The following is a 19,416-nucleotide window of genomic DNA, read 5'->3' on the forward strand; positions in this document are numbered from 1 at the left end:
GAACAGGAAAAAAAAAAAGGTTTCAGTAATTCTTCAGTCCATTTTTTTGTGGGTCACTTGCAACTAGTCAATTAGTTGGACAGTGGGATCATAACAAATAAAACCATGATTATGATCTTCCCCGGGTTCTTGTTTGCCTTGTTGCTCAACGCCAAAGTTCAAGGGGCGGCAGCTGCTGTGTCCCCAGTCCATCCCTGGGGCTGTCACTTGCCCCGGTTCCAGCAGCTCCCCCTGTTGGGTGTCCCAAAGCCCCCCCGGCACTCGCAGCCCCCCTGCAGCTGGAGCCCGTGCGGGTTTGGGGCACGGCAGCGCTGCAGAGCAGCCCCTGCCCGGTGTCTGCTGCCTTTGCCAGCGGTGGGCAGAGTCTGGGAGGCGCAGGGAGCTGTGCCTGTGCCTCCAGCGCCCTGCAGCACCTGGGCTGGCAATAGCCTTGGGATGCCGAGCCAGCCGCCGCGGGCTGGGGCTGCAGGGAGCCGGTGCCACCCAGAAACAGGAGCATCATTCCTCCCCCGGCACTGCCAGCCCTGCGGCCCCTCTCTCCCTGTCCCCTCTCTCCCTGTGCTCAGCCCGGTGCGCTCGATTCGGGTGCATCCCTGGGCTGGTGACAAAGGGACAGGGAAGCACCTGGGCTCGGCTCCGGCTGAGGGGAGTTTTGGGGTGGCCGTGCCAGTGCCGCTGCCTGCTCCGGGCTGAGCCTTCGCTTTGCCCCGGTTCTCTGCGAGAGCTGCCGTGGGCGGGCAGGGGCGCAGCTCCCCGGACCTCCGAGTTGGGGACACAGCGGGAAAAGGGGGTGACGTGAGCGGCCCGGTGAAGGACGGGGCACAGACCCGCGGCCGAGGCGAGGGGTCCGGGTACGGCAGGCCAAATCCCTGCGGGAATAAACCTTGTCCCTGGGCCGGCGGCCAGTCCCTGGGGGCTGCGAGGGGCCCCGGCAAGGCCGCAGGGCCAGCGGGAATCTGGGTCACCGGGAGCGTAAACAGCTCCTTGGCCGGCGAGGCGCGTCCCGCGGGGAGCTCCTGTTTGCTCGCCGCCCCTGCCAAGCCCGCTCCGCTCGGCGATGCTGCGCGATCCTTGAACCCTGCGCGCCGGGAGCGCTCTCCGCGCTGGCTTATCTCCGCGGAACTGCCCCTCCGGCATAAATAGCGGCCGCGGAGCCCCGGCCGCTCAGACGGGACGAGCAGCAGCAGCAGAGAGAGCTGGTAAGAGCCCGGGCTCCTCCGCAGGACCCGCCGGGACGGAGCGGTGCCCCTCGCCCGCCGCCCCGGCGGGGACCCCTCGAGCCGGGCCGGGGGCTCAGCCCAGCCGGGGTCGGATTTGCCGGGGCTCCCCGCGCCCAACTCTCTTGCTCTGCCCGCAGGTCCATCGCCAAGATGAGAGCCGTGGTGTTGACCCTCGCCCTGCTGTGCCTGACGGGTAGGTCCGGGCGGGCTGCGGGTCCCCGCGGGATGGGGCAGCGCGGGCGGGATGGGGCGGCTGAGCCCGATGCGAGCGCTGCTGGAAGCCGCCGCTTTCCGAAGCTCTTTGCGAGTCGGGCTGCAGCCAAGGGGCTCCCCGGTTCCTCCCGAGCCGGGCAGGTCCCCGGCAGGGCTGGAGCCGTCCCCGGGCGGTGCGTCCTGAGCACACGCGGCTCTCTCCGCAGGCACCCAGGCCCGCTCCTTCTGGCAGCACGATGAGCCCCAGGCGCCCCTGGATCGCCTCAAGGACATGCTCGATGTGTACCTGGAGACAGTGAAGGCCAGCGGCAAGGAAGCCATTGCCCAGTTCGAGGCCTCCACCGTGGGCAAACAGCTGGAGTAAGTGGGAGGCGGGTGGCGGGGGACTGGCGGGGGACCCCGGGCGCCGTGTGTGACCTCCCTCCCCTCCCGCAGCCTGAAGCTGGGCGAGAACCTCGACACCCTGGGCGCAGCCGCAGCCAAGCTGAGAGAGGATGTGGCCCCCTACTACAAAGAGGTGCGGGAGATGTGGCTGAAAGACACCGAGTCCCTGCGCAAGGAGCTGACCAAGGACCTGGAGGAGGTGAAGGAGAAAATCAAGCCCTTCCTGGACCAGTTCTCTGCCAAGTGGACAGAAGATCTGGAGCAGTACCGCCAGCGCCTGGCACCCCTCGCCCAGGAGCTGAAGGAGCTGAGCAAGCAGAAGGTGGAGCTGCTGCAGCAGAAGCTGACCCCGGTGGCCGAGGAGGCGCGGGACCGTCTGCGCGGACACGTCGAGGAGCTGCGCAAGAACGTGGCCCCCTTCAGCGATGAGCTGCGGCAGAAGCTGAGCCAGAAGCTGGAGGAGATCCGGGAGAAGGGCTTCCCCCAGGCCGCTGAATACCAGGCCAAGGTGGTGGAGCATCTCAGCAACCTGCGGGAGAAGATGACGCCCCTGGTGCAGGACTTCAAGGAGCGCCTCACCCCCTACACCGAGACCCTCAAGGCCCGTTTCCTCACCTTGCTGGAGGATCTCCAGAAGACCGTGGCTTGAGCTGCCGGCCGGCGCGGCCAGGGACTGACCCCAGCCCCGCTCCGCAGCCGCCCCGGGTGCTCCCTGCCCTGCCCCGGGCACTTCTCCTCAGGGGGCTCTGGGGACAGGCTGCAGGAGCCCCGGGCCAGCCCAGCCCTAGGGTGTCCTCCCCGGAGACCCCCTCCTCCCCTAGAATTCCCTCCCCGACCCGGCGTCGCTCTCAGCTTTGCCTCCCTTTTGACAAATAAACTTGACTTAAGTTATTGGAGCTCGCTCAGTCTTTGCAGTGGATGCTGGAGGGGACAAGGGTGCTCTGAGCTGGGGCTACTGGGGGACCCAGAGGGAGTGGGGGGACACAGAGCTGGTGAGGGGCGCCCTGAGCTCGCCCAGTACCGGGTCCGGCTCTGCCCGGGGTGCAGCCGCGCCCAGCCCCGCACAGGGCGCTGGAGTACGGTGGCGCTGAATTTACAGGAGATTTTGGAAGCAACACCCGGCTCCTGCCACCCTGGGCACCCCGACACGGCCGTGTGTACCTCAGTGCTGATGTCTGTCCCAGCCCTCCCTCTCCCTGCGGCTCGCACTCCTCCTCTCCAGCCCCCCAGTGATGCCAGCACAGCGTTTGCGTCAGCCCCGCTTTATTGAGAGCACCGCGACAGCGGGTGGGCCCCGGTGGTCCCCAGCCCCGACAGTCCCCGGGCAGCCCCTGGCGAGGCTACGCGGCCGGAGTCTTCTTCCAGAGCTCCGCCAGCTGCTCCTTGAGCCACACCAGCCGCTGCTTCGCCAGCTCCGCGTTGTCCGACAGCCACTGCCTGCACGGGGAGGGGAGGGGAGGGCAGGGGGTCAGCGCGGGGCCCCGGCCGGGCTCCCCGCCGGCACCGGGGAAGGGGAACAGGGACAGGGACAGGGACAGGGACAGGGACAGGGACAGGGACAGGGACAGGGACAGGGACAGGGACAGGGACAGGGACAGGGACAGGGATGGTGGGGTTCGGGGGCACCTGGCTTGCTGCGCCGCCTCCGATTCCCGCACCCTGCTGAAGGCGTCCTTGGCCATGGCCGTGGCTTTCTGGGCCAGCTCCTGCACCTTCTGCACCAGCGCCTTCGGCTGCTCGGGCGCGTCGGCCCCTGCAAGCAGGAGCCCGGTGGGACTGGGGCCGCCGGGCTGTGCCCCCCGTGTGAGCCCCCCAACACCCTGAGCCCCGACCCCTCCTCCTGCACAGCCCTTACTTGCTCCCAGTGCCAGGACGGCCGTGCAGGCGAGCAGGAACAGCAGCGGCGCCTTCATGGCTGGGGAGAGAGCAGAGCGCAGGATGTGGGGCAGCAGGGGGGGCACGGGGGTCCCGACCCCGTGTCCTCCCCAGCACGACCCTCACCAGGGATGTCCCCACTCACCTGTGCCGGGCTCTGTGACGCGGGGGCAGCCCCGGGCTCTCTCTTTATACCCTCCCCACTGCCGCCCTGGGGGATTTGTGCAAAGGTCAGGGCAGGGCGCGGGGGGGCTGCAGGGGCGCCGCGTCCAGCCAGGAGTTGGGAAATCCCTCGGGGCCGGAGCCTGCTGGGGTGTCCGTGTGCGCGGACAGCCGGGCAGAACTGTGCGTGTGCAACACGCGTGTGCGCAGCCAGCCCGGTGCCCGCGGCAGGGGACAGCCCTGGGCACACGCGGCACAAGGGTGACATCCAGCGGCCCTGTCCCCGGGCACGACCGCCTCGGGCACCGCGAGGCTCTTCGGACTTGCCACTGCCACTGCCTGGCTGGTCCCTGCCCCTGCCCTTTGCCCGCTGTGACACATCGCCCCCGGGGCGGGGGTGGGCTGGGCCGGGGGCTGCCCGGGTGCGCACCGAGAGCGCGATGCCCACGGGCAGGGACACGCCCGGGTCCCTGCTCCGTTCCCAGGCACCGTGGGGCTGCAGTGCCCTGCAGCGTCCGGGCCTCTTCTGGGCCAGGGCTTCATCCAGGAGCCTGGGCTGGGAAGGAAAGATACCATCCTGCCTGTGCACAGCCTCGTGTGTCCCCCAGCTCCATCAAAGCGTCCCCCTGAGCCCGTGTCCTGCCCCGCTGCCCAGCCCAGGCACAGCACAGCCGGTGGCAGAGCCGGGATGTCCCTGCAGCATCCCCAGTCCCCGTGTCCTGTCCCGCTGCCACCCATCCCACAACCACACATCCCAGTTACTGCACTGCCAGCACTGATGGGGCCATTGCTGCACCCACAGAGCCACGAGGTGTCCCCTCAGGCCAGGGTCGCTGTCCCCGGGAGGGGCTCGGTGTGTCCTGCGCACCCCCATCCCAGCCTGTCCCTGTCACCCCGCTGGGGCTGGCGGGGCCGGGGTTGTGTCAGGCTCTGGGTGATGTCAGGCCCGTGCGCACGTCAGGCACCTCCACGTTGTGACCGTGCTAAAGTCCAAGCCCTTGCTGTGTCACAGCCCGCGTGGAAGCCGCAGGAGCGCTCAGGCTGCATAAATAGCGCTGGGAGCAGCAGCTCCGCAGGTACCACAGCCGTGGCAGCACAGGTGAGCAGCTGCAGGGGCTGGAGGGAGCCAGGGTCTCCATCGCCTCTGGCAGGGGGCTGGGGGGCTGCTGCTGGTCCGTGGGGCTTCCTTCACCTCCCCTCTGTGCTCCCACAGGAGTCCCCAGCGCTCAGGATGGCGCCGAAGGCGGCCGCCCTTGTCCTGGTTCTCCTGGCGATCTCAGGTGAGGTGGCGGGAGGGTCCCTGGTGCCAGCAGGGTGCTCCCGGCCCGGGGCAGGGATGGGGAATGTCGCCGCTGTCCCTGGGGAACGGGGCTGTGTGAGCGCTGATCCCAGCACCCCTTGCAGGCTCACGGGCTGATGTGAACCCTGACGAGGTGGCCAGCGTGATCTGGAAGTACTTCACGGAGCTGGGCAGCAATGCCAAGGACACGGTGGGCCAGCTGCAGCAGGCTGAGATCAGCAAGCAGCTCAAGTGAGCCGAGCCACAGTGCGGGGGGCTGGGGGGCACTGGGGGTGCCGGGGGTGTGGGCGCACGGGCCCTGACGTGTCCCCTGTCCGCAGCACCCTGCTGAAGAGCAACCTGCACAGCGTCAGCGCCTACGCCGAGGACCTGCAGGAGCGGCTGGTGCCCTTTGCCACCGAGCTGCAGGCGCGGCTGGTGCAGGACTCCCAGCGGCTGAAGGAGCAGATCCAGCGGGAGCTGCAGCAGCTGCAGGCCAAGCTGGCTCCCTATGCCGACGAGGTGCACCAGCAGATCGGCACCAACATCCGCCAGCTGCAGGCCAAGATGAGCCCGTACGCCGAGGAGCTGCGCTCCCGGGTGGACAGCGGCGCCGGGGAGCTGCAGCGGGCGCTGGAGCCCTACGCGGCCGAGCTGCGGGAGCGGCTGAGGGACAACGCCCAGAGCATCCAGACCTCCCTGAGCCCCTACGCTGACCGGCTGCAGCAGCAGATCGACGGCGGCGTGGAGACCCTGAAGGAGCGGCTGTCGCCCATGGCAGATGAGCTGAAGGCGCAGGTGGAGCAGAGCGTGGCCGAGCTGCGGCGCGGGCTCAGCCCCTACGCCCAGGAGGTGCAGGACGGCCTCAACCGGCAGCTGGAGAGCCTGACCGTGCAGATGGAGCGGGCGGCCGAGGAGCTGCGCACCCGCCTGGCCACCAGCTCGGAGGAGCTGCGCGCCCAGCTGAGCCCGCTGGCCCGGGAGCTGCGGGAGGCGGCGAGCGGAGATGCCGAGAGCCTGCGGCAGCGCCTGGCTCCCCTGGCCCAGCAGCTGGAGCAGCGTGTGGGGAACACGCTGGAGGCCTTCCGGCAGCAGGCGGCTCCCTTCGGAGAGACCTTCGGGAAGCAGCTGGTGCAGCGGCTGGAGGAGATGCGCGGCAAGCTGGACTCGGGCGCTGCCGGCGTGGAGGATCACCTGGAGCTGCTGGAGAAGGAGGTGCGGGAGAAGGTGGCTGCTTTCCTCAGCACCGTCCCACCCCCAGAGAATTAAGCCACTCCAGGCAGCCATCCACACACATTCCAAGCGCTCCTGGCCGCTTCCAGTGGCAGAAATAAATCTTGTGATGCACGTGCTGGTCCGTGTCCTTCCTCCCCACAGCATCCCGCTGTTCTACCCCGGGATGGGATAGCTGGGGCACCCTCACTTGCTCTGAGAGGGGAGCATCGCCCCGAATTTGGGTTCTGGGGCACCAGGGAGAGGGAGCAGAGGTCAGGTCGGGTGGGTGGGAGGTGTCTGTGGTGGGTGCAGACGATGGCAGCCAGGTGAGCCCATGGGCCAGCCCGGGGCCGGGGCCTCGCTGTCACCTCACACAGCCGGGGGCACACAGGTGGCTGCGGAGGGGCAGAGCCCCGGGATGCGGCCAAACATCCGCGCTGCGGTGGGGATGCCACGAAGGACGGGGATCTGCGGGGGGTGACAGACACCTCGTCCCCGCAGCGCAGCAAAGGAGCTCCGCGGATCAGGGACAGGGAAAGGCGACTGAGGCGCTCTGCTGGCAGGATCCCGGGCCGAGCTGAGGCACGGCCAGCGCTGCCTGGAGCGACCTCACGTGTCGGCCCAGGCGAGGGAGCCGAGCGGACTTTGGTGCCGCAGCAGCGCTGGCGACTGCTCGGCGCTTCACCCCGGGAGCGCCGGACTTCGCCCCCACCGCAGGGCGCCCGCGTCCAGTCCCGGTAAAAACCGGCGTGCAAAGGAAAGGACACAAGCACGGCGGGCTGGGCGGCCGGCGGGAGCGCAGCTGAGGAAAGGGAAGGTGCGCTCCCGAGCCGCTCATCCCAGCCCTCCCCGCACAGCCGGAGCTCGCCCTCCCGCACCCATCCCGCGGCTCCAGCTCCGGCGGTTCCGAGCTCCGTTTTCCCCTCGACTGGAGCTGCAGCCGGTGTCCCCATCCCCATCCCCATCCCCATCCCCATCCCCATCCCCATCCCCATCCCCATCCCCATCCCGGCAGCTCCATCCAGCGTTCCCTCCGGGGTGCGGAGATGGGCGGCGGGGCAGGGCCAGCCCCGTCCCCCGAGCCCGGGGGGCAGCGGGCAGTCAGGTTAGTGGCCGGCCCCCAGGTCACCTCCCCGGAACGTGCTCGGACCTCCACGTTGTGTTTACACGGAGTGAGGTCCAAAAAGCCTTCCCGTACCAAAGCCGCCTTATCGCCCGCTCCTCGGCCGCCCCCCGAGCCTATATAAGGGCGGCCACCGGCCGCCTCCGGGCGGGAGGGACGCGGGAGGCGACCCGAGACAGGTGAGGGGCGGGGGGCTTCAAGTGTATGCGGCCGGAGGAGCTGGGTGTGGCTCCAGGGGCACGGCAGCGGGGTTGCGGGGGACCCGAGGTGTTTCGGGGAGCCCCAGGAGTTTTCAGGGGAGCTCCGGCCGTCAGAGCGGACCCCAGGAGCGCGGTCCTTGCAGGCAGCAGCGAGGGGGCGCGCAGAAGAGGTGCCAGCACCCCGTGAGCGCTCGGACAGTCCTCTCCGTTCTCTCCTGCAGCCGGACCATGCTGCTGAAGGCTGCGCTGCTCCTCTCGCTGCTGGCCGGCTGCCCGGGTGGGTGCGGGCACGGGGGCAGCAGGGCAGGGTGCGCGGCAGCACAAGCCCCGCTCCCGCCCGCAGTGTCCCCGGCCAAGCCGGCACAGAGCGGCCTCTGGGAGTACCTGAGCCAGCTGACGGGTGACAAGGACAGCCTGGAGCACGGCCAGAGCAAGCTGGGCAGGGACCTGACGTGAGTGCAGCGCCCCGCGCTCCCCAGCACGGCCGGGACCCTGCTCCTCCCTCCCCGGGCACACAAGGGAAGGGTCCTGGACAGCTTTTATTGGGGGTGTGCGGGGCACAGAGGGGTTGTGGTCACTCGGGGGTGTTGGTGACTTGTGTCGTGCAGGAACCTGAAGGAGAGCATTCAGGATGGGGTCAGCTACATGGGGGATTTCCTGGAGAAGCTGTCGCCCCTCAACAGGGGCCTGCAGCCGCCGCTCTACGAGGACCCGGCCAGCCTGCGCAAGGCCATCCGCAGGGAGCTGGACAGCCTCAGGGTGAAGCTGTCCCCGTACGTGGACGAGGTGCACCAGCAGGTCGGGAAGCACCTGGACGAGCTCCGGCAGCAGCTGCGGCCGTTCACGGAGGAGCTGCTGGAGCAGGCGTCCCTGCGGGCCCGGGAGCTCCGGCGGCACCTGATGCCCAGCCGGGAGGTGACGGCGCAGCTCCTGGACGGCGCCGACGAGCTCCAGCGCTTCATGGCTCCCTACGCCGACAAGATCGCCTTCCACACGGAGCAGGTGAAGGAAATCTTCCAGCCGTACACGGAGCGGCTGCTGACCGAGATCCGCCGCAACGTGGAGGAGCTGCACCGCAGCGTGGCCCCGCACGCCCGCGCCAGCCCCGAGCAGCTCCAGCAGCACATCCAGGAGCTGTCGGCCAAGCTGACCCGCAACGCGCGGGACCTGCACCAGCAGATCCAGAGGAGCCTGGAGCAGCTGAAGGCCAAGCTGAGCCCGTTCCCCGGCAGGCTCGGGGCGCGGCCCCGCTCCCGGGAGGCGCTGGCGCGGGAGGTGCAGCGGAGCGTGGAGGAGTTCCGGCAGGACACGTACGCGCAGATCCGCGCCTTCACCCGGGCGCTGGACCACGAGACGGAGGAGATGCGGCTGAAGCTCAGCGCCCGCCCGGAGCCGCCCGAGGAGCCGCTGGACGCGTCGCCGCCGCCCCTGGAGGACCTGCGCGCCCGGCTGGACGCGCTGTGGCGGGACCTGGCGCTGAGCCTGAGCGAGCGCGGCGGGGAGGGCGGGCAGGGCGGGCAGGGCGGGGAGGCGCGGGCGGGCCCGGCGGGGCCGGGGCGGCTCCGCGGCTGAACGCAAATAAAGGCGCCGCCATCGCGGCCCGCGCGCCCCACGTGACCCGCGCGCCATCGCCGTGCGTCACCGCCGCGCGCCGTCACGTGACACCGAGCAGCATGTCGGCACTGGGGGCCGTGGAGGCGGCGGCCGGGCCCGGAGCGGGGCCCGGGGCGCCCGGGGGGTCCCTGTTCCGGCCCCTCAGCGCCGAGGATGGCGAGCAGCAGCCGGCAGAGATCGAGTCCCTGTGCATGAATTGCTTCCGCAACGTGAGGGGCCCCGGGGGGGCGGGCAGCAGTGGCCTGCGGGGATCGGGGGCCGCTGGGGCCGGCGGGGCGTGCGGGGGTCAGGGTGGGCACAGGGGAGTGCGGGGCTCAGGGGAGTGCGGGGTCAGGGTGGGCACAGGGGCGTGCGGGGCTCAGGGTGGGCACAGGGGAGTGCGGGGCTCGGGGGAGTGCAGGGGTCAGGGTGGGCACAGGGGAGTGCGGGGTCAGGGTGGGCACAGGGGAGTGCGGGGGTCAGGGTGGGCACAGGGGAGTGCGGGGGTCAGGGTGGGCACAGGGGAGTGCGGGAGCCAAGGAGGGGCCGCAGGGGCCTGTGGGGTCAGGGGATGCGCCCTGGTGTGGGTCGGGCTCGGCACAGCGGTCTCCAGTGGCTCCAGGAGCGGGCAGGGGTCGGTGGGGGGTTCCAGAGGAGGAAGCTGCCGGGGGCCTCAGCTGGTCTCAGAGCAGGGGGCACTGGTGGGGTCGGGAGGGCGTTTCCAGGAGCTGCTGGGGGGTGAGAGCAGGCTGCAGGACGTGCCTGCGTTGGGAGGTGATGGGAGCCCCCAGCACTCGGGTTCTCACGAGGCCCCTCACTGCCGCAGGGCGTGACGCGGCTGCTGCTCACCAGGATCCCCTTCTTCAAAGAGATCATCGTCAGCTCCTTCTCCTGCGACAGCTGCTCCTGGTCCAACACTGAGATCCAGTCAGCGGGCAGGATCCAGGAGCAGGGCGTGCGCTACTCCCTGGCTGTCACCTCCCGCCAGGTGCGCAGGGCCTCCCCGCTCTGCTCCAGGCCCAAAACCTGCACATCCCGAAAGGAAAGGGGGCTGGGGCCAGCACCTCTTTGTGATCCCGGTGTGTGGGAGCCCCTGGGTCTCCTGGGGATCCTCAGGCTGCTCCCTGGCTGTGTGTGCAGGACATGAACAGGGAGGTGGTGAAGACCGACTGTGCCTCAGCTCGAATTCCAGAGCTGGACTTTGAGATCCCTGCCTTCAGCCAGAAGGGAGGTGGGTAAACAGGAGCAGTTCTGGGGGTGCTCCCTGGATTCATTAATGGTGTCATCACCTCTGTCTCCTTCCCTTCCCAAGTGCTCACCACCATCGAGGGGATCATTGACAGAGCCGTGGCTGGCCTGGAGCAGGACCAGCCCACCCGCAGGGTAAGGGGCTGGGAAGGGATGGAAATGCTTGGGATGTCCATCTTCTGCCCGGTGGTGGGGAGAGCGCTGGGGCTCTGGTTTGTGCTGTGGTCACCTTTGTCAGCAGCTCTGGGCTGCCCCTGCCACAGCTGAATCCCATCTCGGGGGTCTTTTCCATTTTAAAGGATTCCGTGATTCTGTGTCCTCTTGCAGGCGACAGACCAAGAGGTGGCAAGGAAAATAGACGAGTTCATTGGTAAACTGAGGCAGCTGAAGGAAGTCAGTTCTCCCTTCACCTTTGTGAGTGCTCACAGGAGGGCAGCTGTGGCTGGATGGGGGCTGCAGGACGGCCCCCTCAGGCCCCCTTGTCCTGCAGATCCTCGATGATCCCTCCGGGAACAGCTTTGTGGAGAACCCCCAGGCGCCGCAGAGGGACGAGGCCCTCGTGGTCACTCACTACAGGAGGAGCCCCCAGCAGTGTGCCATGCTGGGACTGGAGGTGACAGGGTCAGCCCCAGGTTCCCCAGGGCACCCCAGACCAGGGAGCAGCAGTTAACCCTTCCCTTGCAGGGACAGGAGGTGGATGCGAGGCCGCCGGACGCTGCCGAGGACCTGAGGGACGAGGTGGGTGGTGCTGCAGAGCTGAGGGACGCTCAGGACAGCTGCCCTGGGCTGGCTGGGACGTTCTGGCTGCCCTTTCTCTCCCCCAGGTGCTGCAGTTCAACACCAACTGTCCCGAGTGCAATGCCCCAGCCAGCACCAACATGAAGTTAGTGCGTATCCTTCGAGGGTGGGCACGGGCTGGGGGTGAGGGGCACTGCATGGCCCTGGGCTCTCCCTGCTGCACCACAGGCCTGTTGGGGTGCAGAGCTGTCTCAGGCTGCTCACAGCTCCCAGGGGGGCCCTGCCTTCCCTCGGTTGCTGCTTTGATGTTTCCCTTGACTCCCTGCTCCAGAAATCCCGCACTTTAAGGAGGTGATCATCATGGCCACCAACTGTGACTCCTGTGGGCACAGGACCAACGAGGTGAGCAGGAAGGAGGCAGGGGCAGGGAGTGGTGTTCTGTGCCTTTGTCCCTGGGCTCCACTTCCCAGTGGGGCTGGTGGGAGGCAAACTGGATTTGGGGCGTTGTCAGGAGGGGCTTTAAGCTGGGTGCTGAGACCACTGTCCCAGGTTTGGAGTGGCCTCTGGGCTGCTGGGACAAGCCCTGTGGAGCTCACTGCCAGCTGTTCCCAGGTGAAGTCTGGAGGAGCCATCGAACCGCAGGGCACCAGGATCACCCTCCGGATTACGGACCCTTCCGACATGACCAGGGATATCCTGAAGGTGCAGCGCCCTGGGATGCCTGCCCTGCCCTCCTGTGGGGTGTGGGGAGTCTGGGGGCCCCAGCCCTCCCTCCATGGGGCTCACGGAGTGCTGACCTTTGCAGTCAGAGACGTGCAGCGTGGAGATCCCCGAGCTGGAGTTCGAGCTGGGCATGGGAGCGCTGGGGGGGAAGTTCACCACACTGGAGGGGCTGCTGAAGGACATCCGTGACCTGGTGAGTGGTCCTGGGCCAGCCTGGGGGGCTCAGCCCCCTCCCTGTCCCTCCTGGGGCTGCCTCACAGCTGCCTCCCCTGCCTTGCAGGTGGAGAAGAACCCCTTCACTCTGGGAGACAGCTCCACGGCCAGCAGGACCGGGAAGCTGCAGGAGTTCATTGGGAAGCTGCAGGAAGTGAGTTTTCCGTACTCTGCACTGGTGCCAGAAGTGCTGAAGGATTAGGGAGAGCTTTAATGGCTGGATGTGCTCTGTTCCTGCAGATCATCGAGGGGAAGGCCCAGGCTCACTTCATCATGGATGACCCTGCAGGCAACAGTTACCTTCAGGTGCAGCCTCTGCCCCCGGCGTGGGCTCTCTGGGCAGTCTGGGGGGGTTTCATTTCCCTGGCCCGTGTTGGAGCTCTGGGCACGGCAGGTTGCTGAAGCCCCTGCTCCTGGGTGGCTGCAGGGCTGGCAGCCTGTGCCAGTGCCCTGTGGGCAGAGGGGAGTGCAGGAGCTGTGCCCCTGTCCCCACAGAACGTGTACGCTCCAGAGGAGGACCCGGAGCTGAGCGTGCAGCGCTACGAGCGCACCTTTGAGCAGAACGAAGAGCTGGGCCTGAACGACATGAAAACAGAGGGCTACGAGCCAGAGGCGGCCTCGGGCCGATAGCGGGGACCAGCCCAGCCCTCCCAGCCCTGCCCCAGCTGCTCCAGGGACCAGCACTTGCGTGGGGCCAGGGCTCTCCTGCCCTGCCTGGTGGAGCCGTTCTCGCCCAAAGGCAGCGGGGCTGGGCCTGGGGCGTGCCCGGGGGAGATGCTGTGTGCGGTGCCGATGTGTTGGGGCAGGGGGTGGCAGTGGTGGTGGCTCCCCAATAAAGCTGATCAATAAAAGTGATCGATTGGTGTCCCGCTGTTGTTTCATTCATAACCGCGGCCGCCCCGTGGCCGCGCCCATGGCCCCGCCCTCAGCACCATTTATGGTGAATCTGCGCCTGGCCACGCCCATTTCCCGATACAGCAGAGTCCATTTATGGTAATGACCACGCCCATATCCCGGTGAAACTCCATTTATGGCAATGGCCACGCCCACCTCATCAGCCACCCGGAGCCAGGCCCCGCCCCTTCCGGCGGGCGCCGGGGTTTTGCGTCAGAGCGCGATGGCGGCGCCGGGGGTGTCGAAGGCCGAGTACCTGCGGCGGTACCTGAGCGGCCCCGCCGAGCCCGCCCAGCCCCGCCGCCGCCGCAAGAAGAAACCGCCGGGCGGCACCGGCAGAGCCGGGTGAGTGGCGGGGCAAGGCGGCAGCAGGAGCGGCCCTGTGCCCTGCCCGGGTTTGGGAACCCCCGCGAGCCCGCTCCCCTCTCCAGCCCCTCCTTCCGAGCCCCCCCGGGGCCGGGACGCTCCCCCCGGCTCCCCCCGCAGGTCCCCCCGTTCCGGCGGGCCCTGACCGCAGCGCCTCTCCCCGCCCCAGCATGCGGATCGTGGATGACGATGTGAGCTGGAACAGCATCGCCGCCGCCCCGGACAGGGAGGAGGAGGAGGACGAGGGGGACATGCCTGTGGTGAGCGGGGAGTCACACGCGGTCCCAGCCTCAGTCTGTTCTTACGGCCACCTCGTGTTTCCCTTTGGGAAGAACTTGCTGAGGCGCCTCTCCCCGCCCGTGTTCTGTGTGTTCTGCCTCTGGGGTGGGTGCGATTCCTGCTCGGAGCTCTGGAGGAACGAGGGAGCTCCCTGCGGATCAAAGCAGCTCGTTCTGCACCCAGCAGGGGCCAGCCAGGGGCTCTGCTGGAGCAAGGCACAGGGGCTGGGGCTGCTGGGCTTTCGTGGCTGTGTCGGGAGCAGGAATTCTGCCTTTTTGCGAGCCCCTGGTGCTCCTGTGCTGTTTGCAGGTGGCAGAGTTCATTGATGAGCGCCCCGATGAGGTGAAGCTCATGGAGGAATTCCGAACAAACTCCAAATGGAAACTTCTAGGAGGTGACAGCAGCCCCTTCCACCCTCTCCTTATTATAAGGATATGATAATATCCTTATTATCTCAAGGATAATGATCCTTGAGATGCTGGAGGGCTGCTGAGCTGGGCAGAGCCCCAGTGATGGTGATTCCAATTTCTTTCCTGCAGATGAGGACTCGCAGAGTTCGGATGTTTCAGGGGCTGCCAAGTCTGGCTCCAGGTATGGGGACTTCACCCAGGAATTCTGCTCTCGGTTCACCCTGGTTTTCACTGACTGGTTCTGTGCCTTCCAGCTGCTCTGCTGGGAAATGTGGGCATTGCTGGATACCTTTCCCTGCTGGATAACTCCTGCCTGAGGCGGGGGACCGGCAGCTCTGGGTGTTTGTGACACTGCCAGGGAGATTGGGGTGATGGTCCCTGTCAGTTTGAATGATGGTCATGGTGGAGACGTGAATATTCCAGCTCTGCTGGGATCCAGGCTGCCTTGGGGGGCTTCTGGGATCTGCCCTGGGAAGGCTGGGGTGCAGAATCCAAACGAATCCACGTTCACAAAGCTGTTCCCAGCCTTGGCCCACTTCCCAGCTCTGTGGGTCCTGCTTTGCTTCCAGACAAACCAAGCTCATTGTCACCTTCTCTGTCACCTTCTCTGCCCTCGCAGGAGACAGCGCCACGACTCCCCAGAGCCCTCGCCCCCAGCAGGGAAACACAACGGCTCCTTGGAGCTCTCACCTCTGAGACGGCAGCGCCACGACACCCCTGACCTGTCCCCTCCCAGGAGACAGCGCCATGACACCCCTGACCTGTCCCCTCCCCGGAGACAGCGTCATGACACTCCTGACCCCTCACCTCCCAGGAGACAGCGTCATGACACCCCTGACCCCTCACCTCCCAGGAGACAGCGCCATGACACCCCTGACCCCTCACCTCCCAGGAGACAGCGCCATGACACCCCTGACCTGTCCCCTCCCAGGAGACAGCGTCATGACACCCCTGACCTGTCACCTCCCAGGAAAAGACGTCACGACACCCCTGACCTGTCCCCTCCCAGGAGACAGCGTCATGACACCCCAGACCTGTCACCTCCCCGGCGGCGGCAGCGTCACGACACCCCTGACCCCTCACCTCCCAGGAGAAGGCGTCACGATACGCCAGACCTGTCACCTCCCAGGAGACAGCGCCATGACACACCAGACCTGTCCCCTCCCAGGAGACAGCGCCATGACACCCCAGACCTGTCACCTCCCCGGCGGCAGGGTCGGGATTTGTCTCCTCGGAGAGAGAAGCCGGGGTCCCCGAGTGGGAAAAGGAGCCGAACAAAAGGTGAGTGTCACACGCTGTGTCCCCCATGTCCTGGGGGCTCCCTGCCATCCACACTGCCACAGGTGAGTGCTGTGGGCTGCTGCTCTGCTGGCACAGCTGGCACAGCTGGCAGTGGCAGGTGTCTGTCCCTCTAGCCACAGCTGGCTCTTGTCGTACACGTGCACGGCTGGGCGAGAGTTTACCCAACCTGCAGCCTGGGCTGTGCCCGTAGTGATTCCCTGAGTGTGATCATCTTGGAGGAATCAGCAAATCCTCACTCTCTGATTTGTCTCCTCCAGGACGGGCTTCGCCTGCTCAGAAGGACCAGCACAGGTCACGGAGTCCCCCGGAGCACTCCCCACACCGCCGGGATGCCAAGGGCTCTCCCAAGAAGGTAAAGGTTGTCTCTTTCCCTTCCAGCTGTGGAAATCAAGTGATTGACAAATTGGGGAAGTTTTTGTACAAGTGGCTCTAACAGGGCTGTCCCTGTGGTTTGTGTCACCCTCGTTCTGCGTTGTGCCACTCTCAGGCAGCTGTAGCTGTGGGATGTGTGTGATTTGCAGGCTGACACAATGGCATACGGGGTCAGAGCTGGCCTGCTGTCGGCCGATGTCCTGCAGAGGGAGAAGCAGGAGCTCCGGAAGCACGAGAGGAGCACCAAGCACCTGGAAGGTGGGAGTGTGGAACACGGCTGAGCCCCAGCTCCCCTTCTCCTCCTCTGCTCGCTCAGGGCCTGGCACAGGGATGCTGGTGGGGAGCATCCCTGTGGAGCTGCAGCTGGACATGCTGCTGGAAGCCTTGGCCAGGGCCACTGTTCCATGTGGGGATTTAAGAGCAATGCCAGGGAAATCACAGAGAGTCTGAAATGCTTTTCCTCTGCAAGTCTGAAGGAGCTGAGGGATAATCAGAGAGCTCAGGGTCTGTGTGGGACAGCAGGGAAAAGCAGGAGCTGAGATCCTGCCTGGCTTTGGGTGACAGGCTCTTTGGGAGATTAGGACAAGCAAAAGAGAAGTCACAGTTAAAGTAATTTCATTGTCTGGGGGTGATAAAATGTTCCAAAATCTGTCCCTGCCAGAGGAATCCCGGAACGCTCAGACCGTGTACCGAGACAAGTCCGGCCGCAAGAGGAACCTGGCCCAGGAGCAGCTGGAGCAGAGGCTGAAGGCTGAGGCAGAGTCCAAGAGAGAAGAGCAATATGCCAAGTGGGGAAAAGGGTGAGTGAGGGACTCCTGAGCACAGCCCTTGGGCCTCCCATCTCCTGGTTTTAGTTCAGATCTGCTGCCAGACTGGTGTTGCATTTCACTTCATTCTGAGGTTGAGCCTGGGACCAGCACGTGTTCCACGTGTCTGGAAACCCCTTCCTTTGCTGCAGGTGCTTTGGGAATGCTGCACAGGCAGTGGGAGTTGAGTGACCCACCCTGCAAACTGAACAAGTCCCAAGGAGTGATGGCTTGGGTTTGGGTGACACTGTGTGTTTTCCAGGCTGGCACAGGAGAGGCAGCAGCAGCAGAACGTGGAGGATGCAGTCAAGGAGATGCAGAAGCCCTTGGCCCGTTACATCGATGACCAGGACCTGGATCGAATGCTGAGGGAACAGGAGAGGGAAGGAGACCCCATGGCTGCTCTCATCAAGAAAAGGAAGGCCAAGGAGAACAAGGAGAAAGGTTTGGCTCTGGAACACCCCTGTGTGTGGTTTAAGGTGTCAGTAAATAGCCAAAGGCTGCTGGAGCAGCTGAGTCCTGGGACTTCTGGGCTCTCTGGAGTTGCTGGCTTGTTACCAGTAACAGTTACATGAGCTGTTGGTGGGAGAGCAGGGCCTGGTGACTGAAAACTCAGCAGTTTGTCACAGTGAGCCTTTGGGAGCTGTAGCTGGCTGTCAGGAGCCTGTGCTCTCTACCTGTACCCACCTGCAGACACCTCCTGGGTGGCTGAGGATGTGACCACTTGGCTGAGAACAGCTGTTCTGCTTTTTGTGTTCCAGAAAAACCCAGGTACAAGGGACCAGCACCTCCACTCAACAGGTTTAACATCTGGCCTGGGTATCGCTGGGACGGTGTGGACAGGTACTTGTTCTTGTTGGAAAAACAGTAAAAGTAAAGGAGTTTTGCTTCAGGGGGTTCCCAGTGTGAAGGTTTCCAGTTTTGGGATGAGTGAGGTTGCTGGCAGTTGGAATGTTGATTGGATTAAGTTACAAATGGATGATGGGACAGATGGGACAAGGGGAGGTGAGGAACTTCAAAGGCATCAGCTCTTGTTAACCACAAGTCCAGGTGGAAACTGAGCCAGAGCGAATTAGTGGAAAACTTGTAAAGCTTGTGCCCAGCAGCTCCTGTCACCTGGGTGTTCCTTTGCAGGTCCAACGGGTTCGAGCAGCAGCGCTTCGCCCGCATTGCCAACAAGAAGGCGGTGCAGGAGCTCGCCTACAAGTGGAGCGTCGAGGACATGTAGGGACAGCTCCTGCAGTGACCCACAGGCACCACCCACAGAGCCCTGAGGAATGGAACAAGCCCTGTCCTCGGCATTCAGCAGCTCACTGGACCTCCCTGTCAGCCAGAGCCTCCAGCTCTCTGGGGAGGACACCTCTTCTTGTTTGTTTTCTAACAAACTTCTGTTCTATGCCAAATGCTTTGACCTCTGAGGGTGGTTCCCAAGTCTTCAGGTGTCCTAAATCTCAGGTGAAAATCTGCTGAACACTTGGGCTTGGGAGAGTTCCCCTTGTGCAGTGGGTCAGACTGCTCCAGAACTCAGGTTAAGTTGAACTTCTGAACTTTTGTTAAGTTTATGCAGTTATTTTGCCATGCAGATCATGCAGGAAGTTCACCAACGTGCAGGAAAGTTCAAACTCAGCTTCTCCTGACCCTGTCCAAACAGGAAGCCGAGCAGGGAATGCTCTGGCACTGGAAGAATGACCTGCAGTGCTGCACTGGGCAGCAAGATCTTCAGGAGCCTCAGCAATTCTTCAGGGGTCCATTTCTAGTGGAAGTAAATGTGTAGAGAATCAGGACTTAAGACCTGGAATTGCTTCCCCCCTGGTCTGGAGCAGCTGGTCCCCCCAGACCCCTCTGGATTTGGGGCTGATCTCAGCACTTCCCCCACGCTGCTGCCTGGGGCTCGCTCGGGGGGGAAGTGTAGCAGCCCTTCTCCTGTGATCAGATTTGTCAGTCTCAGAGCTGGAGGCCAGGCAGAGCTTCCCTTGATCCCTGTGTGCCAGAAAGCACTTGTGGAAATAAGTACAGTTGTTCTTGTTGAGGTCCCAGGGAGCAGGGATGAAATGCAGGCAGCAGTTTCCATGGAGATGCCTTGGCTGCAGCAGTGGGCAGGGGCAGGGCAGGATCGCTCTTTCCAGGGATTCTCCAGCGTTGGGAGGGCTGTGGGTGGGAGGGATAGGAGCAAAGTCTGCTCTGGAGTGCCAGGCTCTTGGGACTTCCCTGGTTTTCATCCCTGTGTAACATTCCCAGCAGCCCTGGAATTTGTGTGTTCACCTGTAAATAAAACCTTTCCTTTTTTACTCGATTCTGCCTGTGGTGGTTTTTCCAAGGTGGGTGAACCATTCCCAGCCCTGCTGCACCTGCAGGGCAGGGAGATGGTTTGGGGGAAGGGGGTGGGAGGTGGCAGCACATTTCCAGACAGATGCTTCCAGTTGTGCTTCCCCTTCTGTCACCAAAGCCCTGTTTCATTTCCCCCTGTAACCTGAGGCAGCTACAGCCTCGACAAGTGCAGTTCCACTTGACACATTCGTTTTTGCTCTCACTTAATCTGAGTGCTGCTGGAGATGTGAAGAACCTGCTGTGGAATGATTGGATTTGCCCTGGTGAGCAGAGCTGGATGCTGGTACCTTCTTCACCTGCTTGGTGACAGTGGCTGCTCTTGCAGAGCCACAGATGCCAGCAGCTGGCTCGTGTCACACTTGGGACTGTAAGCTGCTCTCAAGGAGGCAAAGCACTTTTAAATGTTGGTACTAAACAAAATGTGCTTAGGACCTGAAAATGGCAGCAGGTTCTGCTCTTGCAGCTGATTTTGA

The 19,416-nt window shown here is 64.9% G+C and overlaps 6 protein-coding genes across 8 annotated transcripts; 5 read left to right on the forward strand and 1 right to left on the reverse strand.

Annotated features, from left to right (window-relative positions):
• Window positions 1-823: 823 nt before the first annotated feature.
• APOA1 (apolipoprotein A1) lies at window positions 824-2,708 on the forward strand. The gene is made up of 4 exons (XM_058857014.1): window positions 824-1,199; window positions 1,358-1,413; window positions 1,640-1,793; window positions 1,869-2,708. Exons 2-4 carry the CDS (start codon window positions 1,371-1,373, stop codon window positions 2,464-2,466), a joined length of 795 nt encoding a protein of 264 aa, XP_058712997.1. The 5' UTR covers window positions 824-1,199; window positions 1,358-1,370; the 3' UTR covers window positions 2,467-2,708.
• Window positions 2,709-3,063: 355 nt separating this feature from the next.
• On the reverse strand, window positions 3,064-4,027 carry APOC3 (apolipoprotein C3). Its single transcript, XM_058857016.1, has 4 exons — window positions 3,838-4,027; window positions 3,673-3,732; window positions 3,444-3,570; window positions 3,064-3,254 (listed from the first exon to the last, which is right to left on the reverse strand). The coding sequence occupies exons 2-4, from the start codon at window positions 3,728-3,730 to the stop codon at window positions 3,158-3,160; spliced, it is 282 nt and encodes a 93-aa protein (XP_058712999.1). The 5' UTR covers window positions 3,731-3,732; window positions 3,838-4,027; the 3' UTR covers window positions 3,064-3,157.
• Window positions 4,028-4,360: 333 nt separating this feature from the next.
• On the forward strand, window positions 4,361-6,480 carry APOA4 (apolipoprotein A4). Its single transcript, XM_058857008.1, has 4 exons — window positions 4,361-4,953; window positions 5,068-5,134; window positions 5,259-5,385; window positions 5,475-6,480. Exons 1-4 carry the CDS (start codon window positions 4,543-4,545, stop codon window positions 6,400-6,402), a joined length of 1,533 nt encoding a protein of 510 aa, XP_058712991.1. The 5' UTR covers window positions 4,361-4,542; the 3' UTR covers window positions 6,403-6,480.
• A 554-nt stretch (window positions 6,481-7,034) lies between these two features.
• Window positions 7,035-9,388, forward strand: APOA5 (apolipoprotein A5). 3 transcript variants are annotated; one of them, XM_058857012.1, is made up of 3 exons: window positions 7,035-7,165; window positions 7,893-8,123; window positions 8,280-9,388. In XM_058857012.1, exons 2-3 carry the CDS (start codon window positions 7,900-7,902, stop codon window positions 9,241-9,243), a joined length of 1,188 nt encoding a protein of 395 aa, XP_058712995.1. In that variant the 5' UTR covers window positions 7,035-7,165; window positions 7,893-7,899; the 3' UTR covers window positions 9,244-9,388. The 3 variants fall into 3 exon arrangements, with proteins under 3 accessions (XP_058712995.1, XP_058712993.1, XP_058712994.1); XM_058857010.1 differs by lacking the exon at window positions 7,035-7,165 and adding an exon at window positions 7,209-7,453; XM_058857011.1 differs by lacking the exon at window positions 7,035-7,165 and adding an exon at window positions 7,499-7,650.
• On the forward strand, window positions 9,343-13,054 carry ZPR1 (ZPR1 zinc finger). The gene is made up of 14 exons (XM_058857015.1): window positions 9,343-9,494; window positions 10,091-10,252; window positions 10,405-10,495; window positions 10,577-10,647; window positions 10,840-10,926; window positions 11,003-11,125; window positions 11,197-11,250; window positions 11,337-11,403; window positions 11,582-11,652; window positions 11,863-11,952; window positions 12,056-12,166; window positions 12,254-12,340; window positions 12,427-12,492; window positions 12,682-13,054. The coding sequence occupies exons 1-14, from the start codon at window positions 9,345-9,347 to the stop codon at window positions 12,814-12,816; spliced, it is 1,365 nt and encodes a 454-aa protein (XP_058712998.1). The 5' UTR covers window positions 9,343-9,344; the 3' UTR covers window positions 12,817-13,054.
• Window positions 13,055-13,266: 212 nt separating this feature from the next.
• Window positions 13,267-18,880, forward strand: BUD13 (BUD13 homolog). The gene is made up of 11 exons (XM_058857116.1): window positions 13,267-13,425; window positions 13,616-13,706; window positions 14,035-14,119; window positions 14,265-14,316; window positions 14,755-15,416; window positions 15,695-15,789; window positions 15,959-16,067; window positions 16,471-16,609; window positions 16,878-17,059; window positions 17,377-17,458; window positions 17,750-18,880. Exons 1-11 carry the CDS (start codon window positions 13,304-13,306, stop codon window positions 17,841-17,843), a joined length of 1,713 nt encoding a protein of 570 aa, XP_058713099.1. The 5' UTR covers window positions 13,267-13,303; the 3' UTR covers window positions 17,844-18,880.
• Window positions 18,881-19,416: the final 536 nt, after the last annotated feature.

Source organism: Poecile atricapillus, chromosome 25, assembly GCF_030490865.1.
Source record: "Poecile atricapillus isolate bPoeAtr1 chromosome 25, bPoeAtr1.hap1, whole genome shotgun sequence".
NCBI lineage: Eukaryota > Metazoa > Chordata > Aves > Passeriformes > Paridae > Poecile > Poecile atricapillus.

Excerpts from the sequence above, each read along its gene's own strand:
- ZPR1 (XM_058857015.1), top strand. The coding sequence starts at position 9,345 with ATGTCGGCACTGGGGGCCGTGGAGGCGGCGGCCGGGCCCGGAGCGGGG. Across the intron at positions 12,167-12,253 it reads TGAAGGACATCCGTGACCTG|GTGGAGAAGAACCCCTTCAC; the intron begins GTGAGTGGTCCT and ends CCTGCCTTGCAG. Across the intron at positions 12,493-12,681 it reads CAGGCAACAGTTACCTTCAG|AACGTGTACGCTCCAGAGGA; the intron begins GTGCAGCCTCTG and ends CTGTCCCCACAG.
- APOA5 (XM_058857010.1), top strand. The coding sequence starts at position 7,395 with ATGGGCGGCGGGGCAGGGCCAGCCCCGTCCCCCGAGCCCGGGGGGCAG. Across the intron at positions 7,454-7,892 it reads GGGGGGCAGCGGGCAGTCAG|CCGGACCATGCTGCTGAAGG; the intron begins GTTAGTGGCCGG and ends TCTCTCCTGCAG. Across the intron at positions 8,124-8,279 it reads AAGCTGGGCAGGGACCTGAC|GAACCTGAAGGAGAGCATTC; the intron begins GTGAGTGCAGCG and ends TGTGTCGTGCAG.
- APOA4 (XM_058857008.1), top strand. The coding sequence starts at position 4,543 with ATGTCCCTGCAGCATCCCCAGTCCCCGTGTCCTGTCCCGCTGCCACCC. Across the intron at positions 5,135-5,258 it reads GGTTCTCCTGGCGATCTCAG|GCTCACGGGCTGATGTGAAC; the intron begins GTGAGGTGGCGG and ends CACCCCTTGCAG. Across the intron at positions 5,386-5,474 it reads GAGATCAGCAAGCAGCTCAA|CACCCTGCTGAAGAGCAACC; the intron begins GTGAGCCGAGCC and ends CCCTGTCCGCAG.
- APOA1 (XM_058857014.1), top strand. The coding sequence starts at position 1,371 with ATGAGAGCCGTGGTGTTGACCCTCGCCCTGCTGTGCCTGACGG. Across the intron at positions 1,414-1,639 it reads CGCCCTGCTGTGCCTGACGG|GCACCCAGGCCCGCTCCTTC; the intron begins GTAGGTCCGGGC and ends CTCTCTCCGCAG. Across the intron at positions 1,794-1,868 it reads ACCGTGGGCAAACAGCTGGA|CCTGAAGCTGGGCGAGAACC; the intron begins GTAAGTGGGAGG and ends CCCCTCCCGCAG.
- BUD13 (XM_058857116.1), top strand. The coding sequence starts at position 13,304 with ATGGCGGCGCCGGGGGTGTCGAAGGCCGAGTACCTGCGGCGGTACCTG. Across the intron at positions 13,707-14,034 it reads ACGAGGGGGACATGCCTGTG|GTGGCAGAGTTCATTGATGA; the intron begins GTGAGCGGGGAG and ends TGCTGTTTGCAG. Across the intron at positions 14,317-14,754 it reads GCTGCCAAGTCTGGCTCCAG|GAGACAGCGCCACGACTCCC; the intron begins GTATGGGGACTT and ends CTGCCCTCGCAG.
- APOC3 (XM_058857016.1), bottom strand. The coding sequence starts at position 3,730 with ATGAAGGCGCCGCTGCTGTTCCTGCTCGCCTGCACGGCCGTCCTGGCA. Across the intron at positions 3,571-3,672 it reads CGTCCTGGCACTGGGAGCAA|GGGCCGACGCGCCCGAGCAG; the intron begins GTAAGGGCTGTG and ends TCCTGCTTGCAG. Across the intron at positions 3,255-3,443 it reads GAGGCGGCGCAGCAAGCCAG|GCAGTGGCTGTCGGACAACG; the intron begins GTGCCCCCGAAC and ends CTCCCCGTGCAG.